The sequence below is a fragment of the Trachurus japonicus genome, chromosome 1 (genome assembly GCF_045865225.1).
Source record: "Trachurus japonicus isolate A0001 chromosome 1, Traja_1.0".
Classification (NCBI taxonomy): Eukaryota; Metazoa; Chordata; class Actinopteri; order Carangiformes; family Carangidae; genus Trachurus; species Trachurus japonicus.
Window position 1 is genome coordinate 34,860,707 of NC_140907.1, and position 22,501 is coordinate 34,883,207.

Below are 22,501 nucleotides of genomic sequence, written 5' to 3' on the forward strand. Positions count from 1 at the left end.
TGGCCTGGTGCCATAGAAGACTTTTTATTTGGAGAAAGAAATCTTTGAAATCACTCATTTTTAAAATTCAATTAATTCATTGAGTACGACATCTAAGTTCTCAGAAAAAAGTTAAAATCATGCCTTTTAGTCTTTTTTGTTTGTTTTTTTTATACATAAAAGATGCGGTTTTACGATGACAAGTGATTTTTTTTCTAAATTTTTTTTTTATAAAATGACAGTTTTTTTTTTTATTCTTCTGACATATTTAACATCTGTTAAAGAAATATTAATGTAGAAAAAACAATTATCAACTTCCCTCCCAGTAAAACAACAGGAAACAAAAAACAAAAAAACAAAAAAAGCATAACACAGTACGTTACAATGCGCTGACATGGCTTCAAAGCACACATATTACAGTACTGTACAAGGGTCCGCCTCAGACAAAATGCACCAAAACCACTTCCACTTTCTGAGGATAGATCAAACCTCTGAAACAGCTCAACACCGCTTATTTACCAAAACAAAAAACACACAGGCCGCAGCGCGTCGTCGTTGTTGGCAACTGGCAACATGAGGTAAAGATTTCCATAAAAGCACCAAAGGTTTGGCGTTAACACTTTTTTTTTTGTTGTTTTTTCTTTTTTTTTTTATTATAATATAGCTTATAACCAACCAACCAACCGACCGACCGACTGCCGGTGAGTTGGAGAAGTTTCTGTCCACTTCCTCCTGGACAGAAAACAAAAACTACTGAGTCAGCAAATCTGTGTGTGTGTGTTGTGTGTGTGATGTTCAGAGGCCAACGGACTGAACGCGCTGGCGGACCTGCTGCTCCTGTGTAAATAAGCAGTTTTTTTTTAATTCCACATTTTAAAAATGGGACATTTATAATGTCAATATTTATAGTGAAGTCCGGACTGAAGGGGATGTGAATCCATCCTACACCTTTTTTTTCCTGGATTCACTCTTTTTTTAAAAGAAAAAGAAAAAAGAAAGTCTTGATTAAAGTGATTTTTCCTCCTCATTTTGTTATATCTAATTATCTCATCACTCGCAAAGTTCTCAAGCTCATTAAAAATTATCTCTGGCTCCTTTTTAAGGGGGACGTCCACTTCTGAAGTCATGTCAATTTGAGAAGGCTCTTTACAAAAAGCTCAATAAGTAGCTACACTGCTTTGATAATAATAATAATCATTTAATGCTTTCGACTGACAAACAGTTTAAAAGGAGAATGAGCAGAAAGCTGGGGACACAAAACGTCTTTTTTAAAGATCACCTTTTAGGCGCTGACGTGAAAAGAAAGAAAGAAAAGAAACACAAAAAAACAGTAGAACATAAACAATCTTAGGCCAAATACTCGAGGGGGGGACGACAACATCTAGGTCTAAGTAACAGGATGTGCAAACTTAATTGTGCATAGAGATCAAATTGTAATAAATATTATTGTGATAAATCAACATTATCACGAGTTTGACTTGGTCAAAACTTGTAGTAGGGGTGATTGTACGTTTTCTTGATTAATTTAGTTTTACTAAAATGTTAAAAAGTTTTTCTTTTTTCTTCAATAGTGCTGCGAGAAAAGCTTTTTTTTTTGTTTTTTTTAAGCAACAAACACTTTTTTTTTTTTTACCCACTTATTGTTATATAACCAGATCCCCGAAAAAGACAAACACAACCAAACACTCAATAATAAAAATCCTGATAAAAGTTACTGATTTGTCATAGTTATTCCAACCAAGTTTAACTTCCTGTGAATGGCTCTTTCACTTTAAAAGTTTTTTTTTTATCGTTTTTTTTTTAATGTTCTGCCGTAATTTCTGCATCAAAGAATCACATGAGCAACAAATAACAAACTGAGCGTCATAGCGATGTACAGGAACTTTACATAGAAGTACTTTAGTAAGCTTTCAAAAAAGTAAATGGATCTATCGTAGCTTTTTAGTTTTTCACTGTTTCTTCGTTTGATGTAGCTTAAAAGATGTGAAGCATAATGCCTGTCTTTGGACCACCGAGGTAATTGTAGGTGTGTGTGTTTGTGTATATATATATGTGTGCGAGGGTTTTTTTTTTTCTTGTTGTTGTTTTTGTATATATACATATATATATTTAAATATATATATAGTATATTTGTGTGCGTGTGTTTGTGTGTATGTGTGTAAAACATGCTGAAACATTTTCCAATGAGTAAAGAGTAATAGTGTCCCTCCGAGCCGCCGGGGGCTCGTCCTGGTTCGAGGTATATATGATCCTGGGGCCGAGCGGTGGCGCCTGTGGAAAATGTTACAAAGCTGTCTGATGGATGATGGTGAAATTCATTCACACTGCTGTGCGTCGCGCCTCCTCTTCCTCCTCCTCCTCCTCCTCCTCTTCCTCCCTCTGTAGTAGTCCCACTCTGCTCTGACTACTCTTCTTCATCGAATCGTTCATCATCATCATCAACAACAACAACAACAACCCTCTGCTCTGCTCTCTCCTGAATGGCTCTGGGCTCCGTTCACTCGTCAATTCACTTAATTCAGAAAAAAAGACTTTATAATCATCTTTGTTATCATTATTATTATTATTATGATTATCATAATTATTCAACAACAAACAAAGTGGGAGGGAGTGAGAAGCTGAAGGAATCTCCTCTCGTGCCGTCGTCAAAACTACGACTTTAATAATGAGAACTTATTTATTCATAGTTTTGAATATTAACGAGTTGTTACTTCATTTTTATCAACATTAATATTCATATTAATATCAACACTTTGGATTTGAAGCACTGAACTGAACTCATGGAGCTGAATTCAGTGAACTGACGGTGAATCCGACCCTTCAAACTTCCCCCACCCCATACCCCCCCATTTCCACTCATTTATTTCCCTAACTTGCATCTCCATAAAACCCCACCCCCCCTCCCCTCCGCCTTGCAGCCCCCCTCCCCTCTCTCCTCTTGTCTTCCTAACCTCTTTGGTGACTCTTTGAACAGGGTTCCTCCTCCTCCTCCTTCTACACCTTCTTGGATTTAAACTCTTTTAAAAAAAAGAAATGGCCGCTCATCGACGTGAATTGATGTTGTCGCTCTGTCGGCTTGTGATTGGTTGTCATGGCAAACCCATAGATATACGTATATACTGACTAGATGCCGCCTTCTGCTTCTCAGCGCACGTCAATAGCGCCGCCATCTTGATACGGGGTTTCTGACCGTAGACATAGTGTATATACGTCTGACAAGCAGTCAGACCCGGTCAGACCCTTGTAGAACAAATGTCAGTGTATTTATGCATGTGGGTGTGTGTCTGAGTATCTAAGTGTATGTTTAATACATAAAAAAAATTGTTGTTGTATCATCAAATATCATGTATCATGTCTGACATTTATAATAAAAAGCAGGGTAGTTGTGCGCACATCCAATGCCTATTTTAGGCCAGGTGCCGGACAGTCAGGATAATTGCAAAGAAAAAATTCTTTGACATTTATAATAAACCAAACGGCTTGAAAATCGGTTGAATATTCAGCGAGTTATAGACGTATTCCACTCAATAGAGCTGTCTGGGAATGCGGCATCTAGTCAGTATATATTATAAATCTATGTGGCAAACCATGCGATGACAGGAAGGGTCTGTGGCTCACGGCCACAGTAAAAAAAAAAGAGTTAAAGGTCCCATATTATACTCTTTTTAATCAATTTCACACAGCTGTCAGACGTCCAACTAAACTGTATTCGAAATGTATTGCCCCAAACTGATCCGTGGTCCTGAAAGTCGCTCAAATGAGCTCTACTGAGAACAAGCTGTTTCTGTACCTGCACCTTTAAGTAACATGGTGACTGTACACGGCAAAGATTATTACCACTTTATGATTTAAAATTGGTCTGTATTTCATCAATTTATAGCTCAGGAGTTTCTTGCTGTGCACTGCAGCCATAGAAACAGACGTGGTAGGCGTTTTATCGCGCTGAGGGGCCGGCCTCGCTCCCGTCGTGACATCACCACAGGAGCTGAGTCTGAACAGCCTGTTTTAGCACCGTTTTACCAGTCGCTGGGCTGCAGAGTTAGCCTGACAAGCCAGACTATATCACTAAAATGTCTAGTCTGGAAACGACCGGTCGACCTCGGCTCAATCCAGGGGGCGGGATGAAGGCTGTCTTTCAAACTGCCTCTGCAGCGCTATGACCAGATCAGAGCAAAGAGCAGGATGTCCTTAGCCTGACAAACCAATTAAAATGTCATCGCGTTAAGCCGCCCAACGACTCTCTAAACAGATAGAGCGCTGTGATTGGTGAACACAAACGGTGTTCGAGACTCAAAAAGTTCCTATGGCTCGTTTCTAGACCCACCTACGGAGCAAATATATTTGCTGCCGCTAGGGTGCAGCTAGATTTCTAGGCTACTGCAGAGTGGATGCAGGACCCGTTTGCTTTCCCTATTCTAGGAGTTGGTCGGCTCAGGGAGGACCAGTTTATGTGTGTAGAGACCAGAAAAAACCTGTTTTTCATAATATGGGACCTTTAAAAAAAAAGGTAAAACCACTTTTCTTTTTGTGTAGGAACCCTGGTTAAAGGCTGAATCGCTGTTCCCTTGATAACTAAAAACATCAACAAGGCTGTTAGGAGGACCGCCTGCCTGAGGAGTGGGCTCTCCCCCCTCCCCCTCCCCTCTCCCCCCCCCCCCCTCTCTCTCTCTAGTTGGAGGAGGCCCCGTGGCTGGGCATGTTGGCCATGCTGCCCACCATGCCAGCCGCGGCGGCCATACCTGAGGGTCCTCCCAGCGCCGGAGGACTGTGCTTGGTAGGTGAGGTCATGTCGGCTCCGCGCCCCTGGCCCGGGCCCGGGGTCGGGGGGGCGTGGGGGTGGGGGTGGGGGTGGGGGTGGTGGGCGTGCTGCAGGGCGTGGCGCTCCAGCAAGGTGCGGTGCGTGAAGGCCCGGTGGCACACGTTGCACTGGAAGGTGCGCTCGGCCCGGTGGGTGCGCATGTGCACGTTGAGCGAGCTCTTCTGCGTGAAGCGCTTGCCGCACATGGAGCACTGGAAGGCCCTGACGCCGGTGTGCACCACCATGTGTTTGAGGAGGTAGTCGCGCAGGGAGAAGGAGCGCCAGCAGATGGAGCACTGATGAGGTTTCTGACCTGCAGAGACACAGACACACACGGGTTAGTACATGACCTTTACTTTCATGTAGGGATGTCACGATTATACATTTTCTTGGTACGATTATTGTCAGAGAAACAATCACGATTATTACGATTATTATGCATTAATTAATTTCACAACACTATGAATTAGGGCTGTTCGATTAATTGATTTAAAATCGTAATCGCGATTATTTGGAATTGTAAAAATCGATTTTTTGAAATCGTAAAAATCGATTTTAAGAACGAAAGTTTTTATTTTTTATTTTTGTTTTTTACTGATCTTTTATTCCCTGAAATACATTTAACCCTCCTGTCGTCCTTCTGGGTCAAATGTGACCCAATCTGTTCCCTTCCTCCATCCTTCCTTCTTTCCTTCCTTCTCTCCACAACCCTTTTCCCCTTCCTTCCTTCCTTCCTTCCTTCCTTCCCTTCGTCTTTACTTCTTCTTCCTTCCTCTTTTGATCCAATTGACCTGATCTGTTCCCTATCCCTCCATCTTTCCAGTCCTTTTCCCTTCCTTCTTACTTTCTTCATTCCTTGAACGAATCTGTTCCCTCCCTCCACTTTTCTTTCCTTCCTTCTTTCCACAATTTTCCCTTCCTTCATCCTCACTTCTTCCTTCCTTTTCGACCCAGTTGACCCAATCTGTTCTCTCCCTCCCTCCATCTATCTTTCCTTCTTTTTTCCCTTCCTTCTCTCCTCACATCTTCCCCTTTGTCCTTCCTTCCTTCCTTTCCTTCGTCCTTACTTCTTCTTCCTTCCTCTTTTGATCCAATTGACCTGATCTGTTCCCTATCCCTCCATCTTTCCCTTCCTTCTTTCCAGTCCTTTTCCCCTTCCTTCTTTCTTTCTTCCTTCCTCTTCCGTCCTTGAACAAATCTGTTCCCTCCCTCCACTTTTCTTTCCTTCCTTTTTCCCTTCCTTCTTTCCACAATTTTTCCTTCCTTCCTTCCTTCCCTTCATCCTTACTTCTTCCTTCCTTTTCGACCCAGTTGACCCAATCTGTTCCCTCCATCTATCTATCTTTCCTTCCCTTTTCCCTTCCTTCTCTCCTCACATCTTCCCCTTCGTCCGTCCGTCTGTCCGTCCTTCCTTCCCTCCTTCCTTCCTTCCTTCTTTAACTGTTTAAGACATCTTTAACTGACGGTGACAGTTTGTACAATACAATACAAAAACAAAACAATACACATAAAAAAGATTCACCATTTGTGTGAAATCTTGTCATAATGAGTTTTGATTAATGACGAAAGAAAAAAGTGTTTTGTCACGTCAAACACACACACATTGACCTTTGACCTTTAACCTGTGACCTTCACAATCTAACCTGCTCCTGTTTGAGACTGAAAACTGCTGACGAACGATGTGAATCCTCCACAACGAGCCGACACAGACAGACAGACCCCTAATTACACATTATTACACATTTCACACCTGAGGCTGAACACAACTCTGGTATTTTAGTACAAGTATTTACTGACCATGTTTCTTTTTTTTTTTCCTTCTCTGCAGCTCGTTTTGCTGTTCTTCATTTTTAGAATTTTTTTTTTAATTGCCAGTAATCATCACACTTATTATGTCTGTGTGTGTGAGTGACAGTCTAGACAGAGGTTGAAATGAAAATGTAGTCAAACCACATCACATGATCCCCTGTTTCTATTAATAACGGCATCTGGAGCCTGGAGACGATCAATTGTGTCAATCTTCCCCCCAAACCAGATTTGAATTTCTAACGCTTCTTATATTAAAGGTACATTGTGTAGGAATTCCTCCCATCTAGCGTTGTGGTTGTGTATCGCAAGCAACTCAATCATTTTTCTTTTTTCATGCTGCATTCACGTGAAATCGGGCAGACGGCAGACGGACAACGGCATAAACAAGCCTCTATGTAAACAAGTGGTCCGTCAGCACGAGGCAAAACAATACACGTGACGATATGTTGTCATGGCGATGTCGTATTGTTTACCCGACCCACGTTTTACCGGCTTTCTCTGGACTTCTGTGACTAAAATGACTAAAATCTGGTTTGTTAGCGACGGCCGTCTGCCCGACTGCAGGTGAATGCAGCGTCAGTGTAACGCTCCGTTCCTCCTCACTGCACCGAGCTTACCCGCTCCATGTAGATATGAATGATATGGACGGCTCATTCAGAGCTGAAAGGAACACTTCAGTTTGTTGATGGGGGGGATTACTGGTGAATGAAAAACAGACTTTTGAACCAAATTATCGATTTTCGTGAATAGATAACAGGAGAAGTTACACAATGTCCCTTTAAATATTCAAATTATAATCAAAATTTTAATGTTTTTTGTTTTTTTTAGCTCATAATATACACCTATACCAGTTTATTATTACGTCCCGCGTCCACTAAAGGGCATTCCAACTAAATCTGTTATGTAATATTTGCACACACACTTAGTTTTTACCAACTCAATATAAAACGCCAAGAAGGGAAATCAAAATATTATAAGTAGTGGTGCAACGGATCACAGTTGATCTGGTCTGATCGCTCTCCACGGATCGGCACGCAAGGGGTGTGCAGATCGATTGATAGATTTAAAAAAAAAAGAAAAAAGGTGGTGTGTGTGTCGTGTGGGAATAAACAGGCAATTAAAAAAAAAACTCTGCTCGTAAATTTGAAGCTGCAGCTCTTCGGGGGTTAAAATTGTTTACATCTCGATGCACGATAAATCCACTTCTCTTCGAATAGCGAAGTTCATTATGACAGCCCTAATCTAAGAAGTCATCTAGCAACAATGGCGGACTACAGCCTTGTGTTCGTGCTGCAGAAGCTACTGCAGCAAAAACTTCAGTAACCCTTTAATTTACAGGCTGCTAATTACGTGACAATGTCAAGAATCGTAATAGATCTTGTCTGTCAATGGAATGTAGAGAAGAACTTGTTCAGGCCATTTTCTTATCTGCACTTGATTACGGTGAAGTCATTTACATGCTGCTCCTCTCTCTACATTGAAACCCCTGGATGCACTTTATCACTCTGCTCTTCGTTTTATTACTGGAGATGTTCCGAACCCATCACTGTGTTCTTTATAACAAGGTTGGCTGGCCATCCTTAAGTGTAAGGAGGGAACAACATTGCATGGTTTTTATTTACAAAGCTTTACTTGAAATTTTTACCTGTTTATCTTACCAGCTTAATCTCACTTAGAATCTGTAACTTACACACTCGTTCACAGGACACCTTGGTTTTACAAATTCCCAGTATCAGGACAGAATTGGGGAAGACTGCCTTTCAGTTTTATGCCCCCCAAAAGTGGAATAACCTACAAAACTGTCTGAAACTGGATCATCTTATTTCTTTAGATAGTTTTAAAAACGTATTATCGAATGTTTTACAACCTGTATGTAATTGTGAATCATGACCTTGTATATTGTATAATTGTGTTTTTTGTAATCAGGGCGTCATTGAAAAAGAGAGCTCGCTCTCAATTGACCTTCCCTGAATAAATAAAGGAGAAATGAAAATGAAAATGAAATGAAGAAATAGCAAAAATAACAATTAATTGCGTCATAATGCCTAGAAATAACCTTCGATTTCAGGCCCTAATACTCCGTCGCAGCTCTCAGAGTCGTTTTCATTTCTGGAGACGATGCTGTAAAAACAAAGAGGATGGCAGCAGAGGGAAGCACGTCACGGTCCGGGGTCACGGGTCACACCGGCAGACAACCGGAACTGTTGATACACTGCAAAAACTCAAAATCTTACCAAGACTATTTATCTTATTTCTAGTCAAAACAAATCTCATTATACCTAAAATAAGTATATTTATACATATACATACATAAAAAGTAGCTTGTTTTTAGATACTTTTTACTTATTTCAAGCATATTTTCACTTGAAATAGTGGAGCAAGTTTTTCTTTCTTATTTTTTCTACTTATTTCAAGTGAGAATTTGTTTGAAACAAGTGAGAATGATCTAAAAATAAGTTAATTTTTAGGTGATGAGTCTTATTTAAAGTGGAAAGAGATTAGTTTTGACTAGAAATGAGACATTTTGACAAGAAATAAGACAAATATTCTTGGAAAGATTTTGAGTTTTTGCAGTGTACGAGTCAGTTTGCTGCTAATTACATGACAATGTCAAGAAATAGCAAAAATAACAATTAATTGCGTCATTATGCCTAGAAATAACGGTCGATTCCAGGCCCTAATACTCCGTCGCAGCTCTCAGAGTCGTTTTCATTTCTGGAAACGATGCTGTGTTGTAGGTAAAACTTTTCAGGAAGTAAAAACAAAGAGGATGGCAGCGGAGGGAAGCGGCATCTTACCGGAGTGGATGAACATGTGCTTGCTGTAGTTCTTCCTGGAACGTAAAGATTTGCCACAGTGCGTGCAGTCGAACGAGGTCTCGGATCCCTGGGAGGAGGGGGAGGGGCCGGCGGAGCAGGAGGAGGAGGGGGGCGGCGGCGGCGGGGCCGGGGTCATCGGCGCCGGGGGCGGCTGCTGCTGCTGCTGCTGCTGCTGACTGGGCTCCGTCCCCGCCATGCTGTCGATCCCGCCCATGTAGAACGGCGCCGGCTGCGACTGGCTCACCGGGTACTGGAACAGGAGCTGAGGACGGAGGAGGAGAAGGAGAAGGAGAAGGAGAAGGAGAAGAAAAATAATTATTGTTGAAGTCAAGAAATAAACGGCTCAGCTCATCAGCAAATGTTCACTGGCCTCATCTATTGGTTTTGTCTGGATATTTATGGAGATGGATAGGGTAACAGTTTTAAATAACAGATATCACCATGAAACTTCCTAAGTTTATCACTGACATTAAGACAAATATTTTTTGTATTAGAAGTCTTGTCAAATTTTATTTTTAAATATGTAAATGAGGCAATATCTGATGAAATATGCGCTAATTTGCATACATTTCCAGAACCGAAATCTGAAAAATGGATAAAGCCACATGTTAGAGTCAGAAGTTTTTACAGAGGAGGGTTTTGGATATCTCTTTTTATTACTTTGTAAATGAGAAAATACTGTCACCAGCCCTAAAAAATCCAATTCAGCCCTGTTTTTAGGAATAAAATGTTGTATAAATGAGGCTGTGAATGATATATCAACAATCCCCTCTGTAAAAACATTCAGAATATAGACAGGGATCAAACTGGAAGGTTTGGTGTCTGTAAGTGCTGCTGAAGTGGAGATTTCGGGTTCAGAGTCTGAGGAAAAACTCATTTTGAGAAAACGGCCTTTAAAGACTTGTACTGTAAAATTCCATAGATTGTTAATGTAAATCACACGTTTACGATTGGTTGCGGATACGGAGGAAATGACCATTTTTGAAGCCTACATCATTGTTCAGGAGAGAGAGCTTTACAATGAGACCTGACATGACATGGGTCAGACAACAAGCACAGCACAGTATGTCACAATAGCATGTTAACTTTTGGCAAATTTAGGAGAAATCTACCAACAAAAGAGACAGAATTATGTAAAATAAAAACCTTAATGTGGATTTTCTACCATTTCGTTTGACTTTTATGAAAGAATACATGTTAAGGAAGAAAAATAGCCAAAAATCTCAAAATTGACCAGTGCATGAAAAAACAGTGTTTTTGCCTGTTGGTGTCTCGCCTTATATCTTGAAAAAATAAATTTCTTCAAACTCTTAAAGGGATAGTTCAACATTTTGGCACAGTGGCCCATTGCCATAATCCCTATAATCTTAGCAGTAGGTTTGTTACCTTTAATTGTCGGTGCAAGCTATTTTTAGAGCGGTTTACTGTGGCCTCAAGGCAACATTGCAATTGTCTATAATGGTACGTTGTTGCCTTCTGATAACAGGTGCATTTTAACACGTTTCCATTATTTAAAAAGGGATACTTCACCCAAAATCAATAATAATTCACCAATTTTCTATTCACCATCATGCCAAGGAAGGGTTGGGAGAAGTGGCTCTGGTGATGTTTGTGTGCATGCTGCAAGATGTTTGTTTGTCGTTTGTAAACCATTGGATGTTGGATGTAAACATGGAGGAAGCCACTGGGAGCTACTGCTACAACAGTAGTCAGTACAGACGAGCAGTATGGAGGTATCTGGATGTTTCATAGTGTGTGTTTTGGACGATTGAGTTCCCCCTGGAAGTCCTAACGCGTCTGACTTCTCCAAACACTTCTCTGGCATGACGGTGAGTAGAAAACTGGTGAATTATTGATTTTGGGTGAAGTATCCCTTTAATAACCAGATAAATTGCATAGAATTATTAAAAATTAAACTTTACCAATCTATTAGTGCAAATATATTTATAGGAAGTTATGTTTTTAGACTGTTTTAGTGGAGCAAAATGGCAAACCTGTTTCTTTACCCGTTTCAGTATGGCTTCCTGGAAGTCATGTGATAAATTAAATCATTGTTATTAGTGCATTGTTATTAGTTCCCTATGGTAAAGTATTACAGCATTAAAAGAAATGCATTGTGGAGATGTGACAGGCCACAAACTGGTATGTTGCTGCCTGAGGGCAACACTGTACCATAGCCAGATAAATGCGAACATACTTGCTGCACAACAGTTGTCATTTAGTTTCAAATTAACAGGTTTCCTTTGTCTCTGCTGACAAACTGAGTGATATGACGACTCTCTGACACATTTCTTACATACAGCTCCTCGACGTTTTAGACTTGCTAGCATAACTCAGCAGCAAGCAAACAATGAACACTGATTATATGTCAATAAAATTATTTTTGTTTTATTATTTCCAAACTAAAATATCTAAATCAGGCCTGCATGATTTCAGCAAACGTCCGATGTGCGAAGTGTGCGGTGTGACAACTGAATAAAAATATGAAAAAAAAAAAAAATATATATATATATATATATACAACTCAAGAGACCACTGCCAAAATGATCAGTTTCTCTGGTTTTACTATTTATAGGTATGTGTTTGAGTAAATTTTTTGTTTTATTCTATCAACTACCGACAACATTTCTCCCAAAATTGAAAAAAAAAAAAAAATTGTCATTTAGAGCTTTTATTGGCTAATGACTAAACTAGTCTAAATAACAAAAATATCAAGTCTTTTCAGACCTTGAATAATAATAATAATGCAAAGAAAACATGTTCATGTTTATTCCTAAAGAACACAGCAAGAATATTTTAACTCAGGAAGAGTTTATAAATCAGTTTTTGTGGGATAATGTCGATGTTTAATCCCAGCAGTGGTTTTTATAATCTTCCTATAAAACCAGATGTGGTCCAGGTGATCATCTCATCAGTGTCTCATTAAGTAGAATGAGTTGTGTTTGTGTTGGTATTTAAAAAAGAAAAGAAAAGAATGACTGTCATACATGTAGAGATGCTTTTTTCTTTTTTTCTTTTCTTTATTAGGATCCCCATTAGCACCTGCCACAGCATCGGCTATTCTTCCTGGGGTCCGAAGAAACTGGGGTCCGAAGAAACATTTTGTGAAAGTGGTCTCTTATTTTTTTCCGAAAAATATGAGTTAAAATATTCTTGCTGTGTTGTTTAGGAATAAACATGAACATGTTTTCTTTGCATTATTATTATTATTCAAGGTCTGAAAAGACTTGATATTTTGTTATTTAGACTAGTTTAGTCATTAGCCAATAAAAGCTCTAAATGACAATATTTGTATAAATGTTGTCGGTAGTTGATAGAATAGAACAAAAACAAATTAATTTAATTTTACTCAAACACATACCTATAAAAAGTAAAACCAGAGAAACTGATCATTTTGGGAGTGGTCTCTTAATTTTTTCCATATATATATGTATATGAATTTTTCAATATGTTTTGAACATTACAACTCCGCCCCAACAAACACAATAACTGTTTTTTTCCCCCTGAAAAATACTTTGTCTTGAAAATTCACCCTAGGGACAGAAAAACCATGGACACAAAAGTCAAGTTAACATGGTCATTAATACACGTATCCATCCATCCATCCATCTATTACTATTTCATTTATTTTTATTGTCTTTTAAATATCTTTTCTCCGATTTCATCATGTTCTCTCTCATTTTTTTTGTTTTAGAAAAAGGTAAATTGCTACACCTGTTTCTATATATAAATAAAATACATAGTTTATTTTCCCTGTCCAGTCCATTTTGAAGTGAAAACATAACTCACAGTCGAATGTACGGTAAATTAACTCATCACATGAGTCCGATGTGACACTTTAAGTTCCTCAGGTGTTGTCAAACAAGGGCAGGACTGTGTGTTCGTGGCTCAGGGTCACACAAACCTTCAAACAAATCACGCACCTGTCATTCAATCACCCTGGTTAAGTGGTAGTTAGAGACTCGTCAGGTACGACTCGTCACGCAACATCATGTGTTAACAGATTTATTGGATCGGTTAAGTGAACGCCTAGAAGTGTGTGTGGGTGTGTGTTGTGTGTGTGTGTGTGGGCGTCAGAAACTCATGATTTAATTCAAATAAAACGTATAAAATGTTCACATTTGTGAAGCCGAAATCAGAAAATGTGTGGTTTTTTTCTCATGTCCCCGCTCTTTGTCATCAAACGAGAGTGAAATGAATTTTTAAAAAAATCCTTTATAATCCTATACACATAAATATACACATGTGGGAGGCTAATTAGATAAATAACCAGATTTAATATTAATAATAACAAAAAAAAGCAATAAACATGTCTGTCTATCTATCTATCTATCTATCTATCTATCTATCTATCTATCTATCTATCTATCTATCTATCTATCTATCTATAGGGTTTCCCGCAGCAGAAAGGGTGCGTTTGATTTCAGCTTCGGGCCATAAGATGACGTTGGCACGCTGCTTGTGTGCCCGCGGGCCTCATAGGCTCTAAATGACAATATTTTTATTTCAATTTTGGGAGAAATGTTGTCGGTAGTTGATAGAATAAAACAATTTTTTTTTTTTAATTCAGGGTTCCTACAGCTTAAGCCAACTTAAATTTAAGACTTTTTAAGACGTTTTTAATGCCACTTGAAATGAAATTTAAGACCGACTTCACAATAAACACAAATGCAAAAAAAAAACAAAAAAAAAAAAAACGTCACCACATCTATTACATAGGGTTAGGGACAATTTTACCCACTTTCCTATGTGGTCCAAGGTAAAGTGACTGCTACATGAATGATTGGGGGGGAAAAAAAACTGATTTGGGAGCTGGTGGCGGTGAGAAATGTAGCCTTGACGACCGCCACTAACTTCTCTATGTCAGAATGTTAACAATTATTTTGAGATTTGAGACTAATTATAATCATAAAACCCCACTTACCAAGTGTTAACATTTTCAAGACCTTTGAAAAATGTATTTAAAGGGATAGTAGCATTTTTTTAAAGTGTGGTTGTATGATCTACAAATAGCCCCTAAGTACTTTAATTGCAGTAGAAGACTCTCTGCACTCCTCCCGTTAGCAACGCCAGCCCATAATAGCCCTGCCCAGGATTTACAACATACAGTGTTATGAACAGACCCAAAGAAACGGCCTATTTTCGCAGCCTAAAAGAGGTTTTACCTGAAAAAAAATACACAGTTCCATTGTTCGCTATAATATAATTTTTTCAATCCCCTCAAAGTGCAGGAAAAACACAGTTTTTATTTGGACCTAACCACTGCTGATCGGCGGGCGCTAACCCTGGGCGGAGGGATACGTGAGTTGGTTAGGTCCAAATAAAAACTGTGTTTTTCCTGCACTTTGAAGGGCTGGAAAAAATTATATTATAGTGAACAATGGAACTGTGTATTTTTTTTCAGGTAAAACCTCTTTTAGGCCGCGAAAATAGGCTGTTTCTTTGGGTCCATTCACAACACTGTATGTTGTAAATCTCTGGGCAGGGCTATTATGGGCTGGCGTTGCTAACGGGAGGAGTGCAGAGAGTCTTCTACTGCAATTAAAGTACTTAGGGGCTATTTGTAGATCATACAACCCCACTTTAAAAAAATGATACTATCCCTTTAAGACATTTTAATGCCAATTAAGGCCTTGTTTTTAGATGAATGAATTCAATGCCTTTCCGTAAGGATCCGTAAGAACCCTTTAACTCAAACACATACCTATAAATAGTAAAACCAGAAAAACTGATCATTTTGGGAGTGGTCTCTTAATTTTTTCCAGAGCTGTATATATATAAATATATATATATATATATATACACTGTATATATATATATACACACTATATACACACATACACACATACACACCTATACATCTGTCCTCCTTTCCCTCACATATACACATGACCTATATGTTGTATTGTTTGGAGCTGTATTGTATATATATTATGCAAATAGGTTATATATTCTGTTGGCATGATGCCATGTAGGCATCGCTCAAAGCACCGACTGTGACGCTGTGACGAATGACGATCATTCCGCCCTTTGTCTCTTTTCACCGTCCTTATAAAGGCATAATAAACATGTACCGTAAATAATAATTACAATATAATGAGATAAATGAAAACCTGCTCGGTGCGTGTGTGTAACTCTGTCTGGAAACTCCTAGAAACAAAGACAGAACCAGAACCAGTGGAGTCAAACCAGAAAGTCCAGTTAACAGTTTCTTGTCCACATGTTTTCATCCAAACGTTGCCAACTCATCTCACTCAAGAACTAAGAAGAGATGTCAGAGTAAAAACAACGTATTGTCTCTATTGTCTTCCGCCTTTGAACCCTTCGCCAATTAAAAAGATGTCAAACAGAATCTGAACTACTGTCACAACTTTCTCCAGTTTGATTTCCTCCTGACGGTCCGTACCATCCTGAAACACATCGATGGAAACTTCTGATACACAAAAGTCACATAAAACTCTCTCCAAAGTAGAGACGATGCATTTTTCTATTGCTCTAAATTCAGTTTTTTTTGTTTTTTTTTTGCCCCACCTCTACCTGGACTGTGATGTTTCTCTCTCTTTCCCATTCCTGCTTCATATAAACGTACAGTACATCATCGGATTGTGAATATCCCTCACAATAATGTGGCTGCTTGATTGCAATGCTTTTACAGTAAATGAGTTAAAAAGACTAACTTTTTTTGTTTTTTTTTACTACAGGCACAGTTTTAGAAGCACAAGTAGAAAATGTAAGGGTGTGTGTACACTGTAAATCGACTTTTCGCAAGGAAATATTCACATTTACTTTTTCATTCATGATCCTCACACACACACAGGTCACAGACACCTGTAACGACAGATGCCAGATTCTTCTGAGTCGCCCCTTACATGTTTAAAATAAACAAAGAAACCCCCCCCCCCACAGCAAAGTTACTGGTTGCACATGCACAAGTAGATGAAAAATGTACTTGCACTGTCGATCGATCACTTCTGATGATTTAAAACAGAAACGTTTGGAGACAAAAACAGCAGAGAAACTGAAGACCTACTTTTTTTAGCCTGGCTTTTAACTGATTCTTATTATTTTTATCGTTATAAAACATTCAATTTAATTTATTATTATTATTATCTTTTTTATTCTATTTTAATTCATCCATTTTTATTCTATTCTATATTCTATCCTACTCCACCTGTCTATTTGACTTCATTTTATCTAGTGTCTTTCTCATCTTCTCATTTTATCTATTTTACTTCATTTTATCTGGTGTGTTCCCCTTTGCAAATGATTAAGTGTAAAATAGAGTTTCCTCGATGTCTCTAAAATACAATGTTATAAAATGATTGTGTATGTGAATGTGAATGTATGTGTGTCTCCAAATATGTTCCTTGTTTTTATCATGTTTTATCATGTGACACACTGCCGTGGGCATGAAAAATGCTCTACAAATAAAGCCTGATTGATTGATTGACTGATTGAAAAATACACAAACTGCCAGGAATAATGATTGTCCATACGCTTTATATTCTTGCTCCCCCATTGATCCACCTCTGTCAGTGTCTAATCATACATTACATTACAGCCCTGCGTGAGCTGCACACATCAGCCCACATCTGGCTGTGAACCAGCGCCGACAGACACCTCTCTGCCTGTCGGTACAGGCTCTCAGCTCTCGGAGATAAACTGTGCACATGAATGAATCACTTCTCCACCTCCACAGTCTGAAGTGAACCCCCAATAATGACGATAGCGAAGGGGGAAGAGGAAACCCACCTGGTTGTTGATGGACTGCGTGGTCGGCGGCGGCGTCAGGGGCTTGTTGACGCGTCCTCTGGGGTTGAACGCCATGGCTCTGGGGGGTTCGCTCTGGGGCCAGAAGTTCTCAGTGAAAACCCCTTGCTCATCGTAGAAATCCTGCAAACAAAAACACACAAACACACAAATAGAGGCTCGGTTAAGAAATCTAGAAACACAAGAAGTCGAACCCTGCAGCGCTTCTCTCCCGCCGCTCACCTGCTGCACGGTTCTGAACCCCCCCTGCGCCTGCTGAAGCACACTGAACGGCCGCAGCTCGGTGAGCGTGCGCATGTTAGAGGAGCTGTAGTCCAACTGTGCGTTCATCCTTTTCTCTCTCTCTCTCTCTATCTCTCTCTCCGCTGCGTCTCGCTTCGTTTCATGTGCTGATACGAAACAAACCACGTCTCCCTCATTATATGAAGCATCACAACTGGATATGCAAATATCTCATAACACACACCTATACATGACAGCAAAGACATAACGCACAGAGGCGTCCAACCGGTCCGACTACATCATGTCTGCGCTGCACACGATCGACGGCGCTGTTTGAAGTGCGATGGGAAGTTAAAAGCAGCTCTCTGTAACCTCGGTAACCTCTGTTATGCACCTCGCAGACACGAAACCAGACGGAGTGGTTTGAAGTATCTCTTTGTAAAAAAAAAGTTCTGCAAATCAAAATGAAAAGTCTCTACTTTTTTATTTTTATTTTTTTATTGACTGTATCAAATAACTGAATAATCAAAAGGTTACCTCTTGTCACAACACTACACAGATGTGATCGACATCTGGGCACAGTTGTTCAAAAGGTAATTTAATTGGATTTTGGATAATGGATAGGAGCAAATCTTGAAAATGGGTGGTTTCAAAACCAAAAAACGGATTCTGAGATTGGATTGGATCACGTAATCCAATCTTGGTTTTAATCTGGATCAGAATCTCAATTTTTTAGTGGGATCGGGAAAACTTTGATCCAAAAAAAAACAACCAAAACAGCAGTTTGATGAATTTCAGGAACAAAATGTCATTTGAATTCAATTCAAATTGGTCAAATAAGCAATGTAGTATATAAACATAGATATTGTGCATCTGAAAATGTTAGTGTCAAAGTAAATAAAGTTATCTTTTGGTTATTTAGAAAAAAATAACTTTTCTCCAACTACTGGATAATTAAATTTTAAAAAAATGAAATTGGTATTTTGAATTTTTAAGTTTGACTTTTGAAAAACATCGAAAAATATTCACAATGTATTTGACTAATGTACTGCAAATTTGTTTTTTTTTAAATTCATTTGTTGTGGGTCAGATCAGGTCTGGCTGTTTAAAAGACCAGATTTGGTAATCTTGAAAAGTTTGGATCAGGATCAGACTGATCCAATCCAACAACTGGGATAAAAGTAAAGACGGATTACGTGATCCTGGATAACAAAAAAAAAAAAAAAAGGGATTTCAAAATCTGGATAATTTTGATCCAGATTACACCTTTACTGGGCCCTGACCTTACAGTAACAAAGCTGCAGCGCTTTCACAGTCTACAAGAAAAATGTGTTGGATTTATATACATTAATTACTTATGTTTTAGTATTTAATGATAAAAGTGCTTTAAAATCTGTACTATAACTGTGTAGTTACTGGCATGTCATATTCATTTTATTGATGTGTCTTTTTAAAAAGAGACAGAGCATGTTAATGAACATTCATTTAGTAAAGATTGGTAGCACTTCTGGACTTCAATCTTTATCTTTCATTTTCTATGTAAATTGTTTATTTCTCCAATTTTTTGATGTTATGAATTTCTGTATTATCTTTTTTTTTTTTACTATGAAGACCACCGCTGTTGTTTAATTTCATTAATTTCATTGTTTTTATGTAGGCTATATAATATGCAAATAAACTAAACTAAACTAAACTAAATGTCAGATTTAGCCCCTATTTATTTTTGTTAATTATTCATATATCCACTTTTACCAGATGACATGCAGGTGTGCCGTACATATTGTAGCCATAGCGATATATGTGTAGTGTATATAAGATATTTTCTTTTATTTTCAGTTTCCAAAGTATCAAAGTATCATTGTTTTCTTAGACCGATGGCTCTGAGTTTTGGGTTGGGTGGATGGAGGGAAGTTGTTGAGAGATTTGAAAGATGTGACAAATCATTTTGGACCAAGTATGAAAATCAATAAAATATATGTGTTCAAAAAAGAGAAAGAAAAAAAGTCAGATTTAGCACAAAAGACTAGTTTTTATATCCGTTGTCCCTGTCCAGGTCTTACAAAGGCTTCCGAAAATGAAACCCACATCCATATCTCTCCGAGAACATTAATCAACAGGCTCTGGTAATTAAAATGATGACGATCCTACACCAACCAACAATTTCCCTAACTTTTTCTTCCTTAAAGGTTGACTATGTAGAATTACAAGAACAACAACAGAAAAAGAATTCCAGCAGTCGATTGCCAGACCGTTGCTAGGGACTCCGCCCTGATCAGAGGACAGCAGAGGAGGAGAACTAAGCAGGATATTTACCTTATGTTTCATTTTTACCGTCTTTAACAGCATAATAAATGACTTGTAGCTTGTTACAGGGACAGTGGAGGCTCTCTGCTTCCACACCGCTGCTGCTCAGAGCATCAGAGCCTCCGCTGTCACTGCTCTCGTCAAGTTGGAAAAAAAAAAAAAAAAAGGAGCTCCGTGGCACCGAAAGTCCGTGACGATAAACGTGTTTATGACAGATAAGACTACACAAATACACCCATCCTAACAAGTATATGATAATCCATTGATCCACCGATTGATTATTAAAAAGGCTTGGTTGAAAACAAACGCGTAGGACCGGGAGGAGGCAGGAAAACAGCGGAGAACTGAGCCACATGTCGGCTACAGGCAGGTACGAATGTAAACAGAACGTTGACAGATAGTCAGTTGTCGAGCCCGTCAGAAAAATTAAAAATAATAATTCAGACTAAAGATTTTTTTTTTTGTGGAAAAGCAATACTTTCATTCTGTACCCCTCTAAAGGCCCCATGGATGTATTATTTTTGAAAAAATATAGCTTTTAATAAATATTCTACATATTCAACCTTTAAGTTATTGTCGTGACTCATGTGCTGTGACATTTAAACAATGGTTTAACATTGGCATCGACTGTGCGACCTCTCTGGTACGCTGCCGCTGTCAACAGCCAAAACTAAGAAAGGTTAATGGGCGTTAATGCACAGCTCTACGACTTCCTGAAATAAGCCAGCTCCTTTATTTCCTGTTTTACATCATTGGACTAATAGATTAATCCAGGTGTACCGAGAATTAACGCGCCGGGTCCGGGTGTCGGACCGCATCTGTCAGGGTCCGCGGTCCCATGCAAACCAATCACCGGACATATTCATGATTTCATTAAAAAAAAAAAAAAAAACGGACGCGTCGGGGACACCCCGGCCAGGACGTGAAAAGTGGACGTGTCTGGGCAAAAGAGGACGTTTGTCCACCTGCCTGATAACGTTGTTAAAGTTATAACGTCGGCTTTTAACCGCTAGCTGCGGCTAACGGCTAATAATAAGACAGTAGTGATGAGGGAGAGGGTGTGTAAGTTAGTGACCTGCCTGCTGCTGTGTGCGTGAAGGGAGAGGGAGAGAGAGAGTGGCGGCAGGGGGGTAACGGCTTTCAGTTGTTCTGGGTGGTTTGCTGGCAGTAACAGTAATTTGGATCCACCGTGGTGCGATTGATATAACAGGGAGTGTCGCCACTCTGTTACTGTATCAATGGCTCTGCCGCGGTTGCCCTCTTCATGTCTTCATTCCATTGATCCATTCGAAGGCAGTCGTGGACGCGCTGACGTCAGGTCCGCCGGCCAGCGCGCAAAATTCACTCCCTGAATTGCAGCGCATTTTGCAGCACAGACCCCGTTCAGGGCAATGGAGAGATACGCGGATGGGCTCGTTCTTTTTGGTTTTGAACGCTTCCTCACCCATTATTATTTAAAATACGTAAAACGCATGGGTATTTTCTCACAAATCCTGCCCTATGATCCTTTAATGGGTCCATTTTCGATAAATACTGTATATCGTTTTGTTTCTATCGTTATTATGTTATTATTAGTGGTGACGGAAATGCTGGGGGAGCCGACCAGCGTTTCCTTACTTTCGGTTTCGCAGCGAGTCATGAGAATAACGCAGTCGAATCTACGACGGTATGTGATCGTCTTCGAACCTCTGACTTTAATTCTTGATGAATGAAAACATGAGTCTGTCTTGCGCCGGTCAAAGAATTTCACGGTGCGCGCGGAGGCTCATAAATGTAGTGTGAAAACGCTTTGCTTTTCCAAAACTCCTTGTTGTACCTTTAAATGTATTCAAAGCAAGTTTATTATTGTAGTTTAGTTTTTATTTATCTTCATTTCTGTTCAGTTTTAGTTAGTTCAACAAGTGATGAAGCAGTTTTAGTTGAGTTTCTATTTTGAGGTCTATTCTGAAGTCTCTTTTTGCGAGTCCAAGTCAAGTTTCAAGTCTCTAAAAAATAAGTCTCCTGTCTCTCATCTGCTGCGATCCAGTCTACTAACTAAGAATACTGCACAGCTATATTTAAGAAATTCAAAGCATTTACTGTATTATTATCACTCCTTTATCTATTAGCATACAGTACTGATTAGTTGTTTATTTTATATGATCACTTTAAACAGGCTATTGCAATGCAATATGAAGGCTGCTCTGTCCCTCTGCACTGCCCTCGTGTTGTTTTTTTGCTTTGTTGAATTCAGAAAACCCTTAGCTCAACAACATGGAAAATGACTTAGGCTGTTTATTATGGTAGGTAATAAGATCTTCACGGTATAGCTTATCATGAGGGCGTGTTGACAGGTGCAGATTTCCACTCGACTCGTGCCTTCAGTCATATTTCACAGCAAAACAATTCAACAGCAGCACTTAGCCTATAGTAGCCTGATATGTGCCAGTTATGTAGCTGCAGTCCTCGTGAAGGAAGGGCTGACAACAAGCGGTCTACATGTGCCTCACCTGTTGGGATGGTGCCGCTATAAAAAATTTTTTTAAAAAGCTCCGCTGCTCCTCTCTCTTTAGCCTGGTGTTTGGCTGCACTTTGTTTTATAAAAAGAGTTCAATATGAAGATCTTACCTCCATCTGAAACCGATATTACTTGCAAGTAATATCTCATCTGACCCCTCTCATGTGTTATTCGAGGAATATCAGCTTCTGCCATCAAACAGAAGGTTTAGAGTTCCACAAGCTCGACTGAACAGGCTGAGGAACTCGTTTGTCCCTCAGGGCGCATTCACACTGTCCTCCTTTGGTCCGCTTTAAACGGACC

General features: G+C 39.2%; 1 protein-coding gene across 2 annotated transcripts in view; it reads right to left on the bottom strand.

The window, feature by feature from the left end:
- The window catches only part of zbtb45 (zinc finger and BTB domain containing 45), a 33,265-nt gene continuing 10,764 nt past the window's right edge, over nucleotides 1–22,501 (bottom strand). The window contains exons 4-7 of one of the 2 annotated variants that reach the window (XM_085785940.1): nucleotides 17,158–17,298; nucleotides 9,385–9,667; nucleotides 4,719–5,090; nucleotides 1–2,491 (exon numbers count right to left, since the gene is read on the bottom strand). In XM_085785940.1, the coding sequence (XP_085642066.1) occupies nucleotides 2,484–2,491; nucleotides 4,719–5,090; nucleotides 9,385–9,667; nucleotides 17,158–17,298 (804 nt within the window). In that variant the 3' untranslated portion in view covers nucleotides 1–2,483. Of the gene's footprint in view, nucleotides 2,492–4,504; nucleotides 5,091–9,384; nucleotides 9,668–17,157; nucleotides 17,299–22,501 lie in introns of those variants that run through there. The other variant, XM_085785932.1, reaches the window with a different exon arrangement.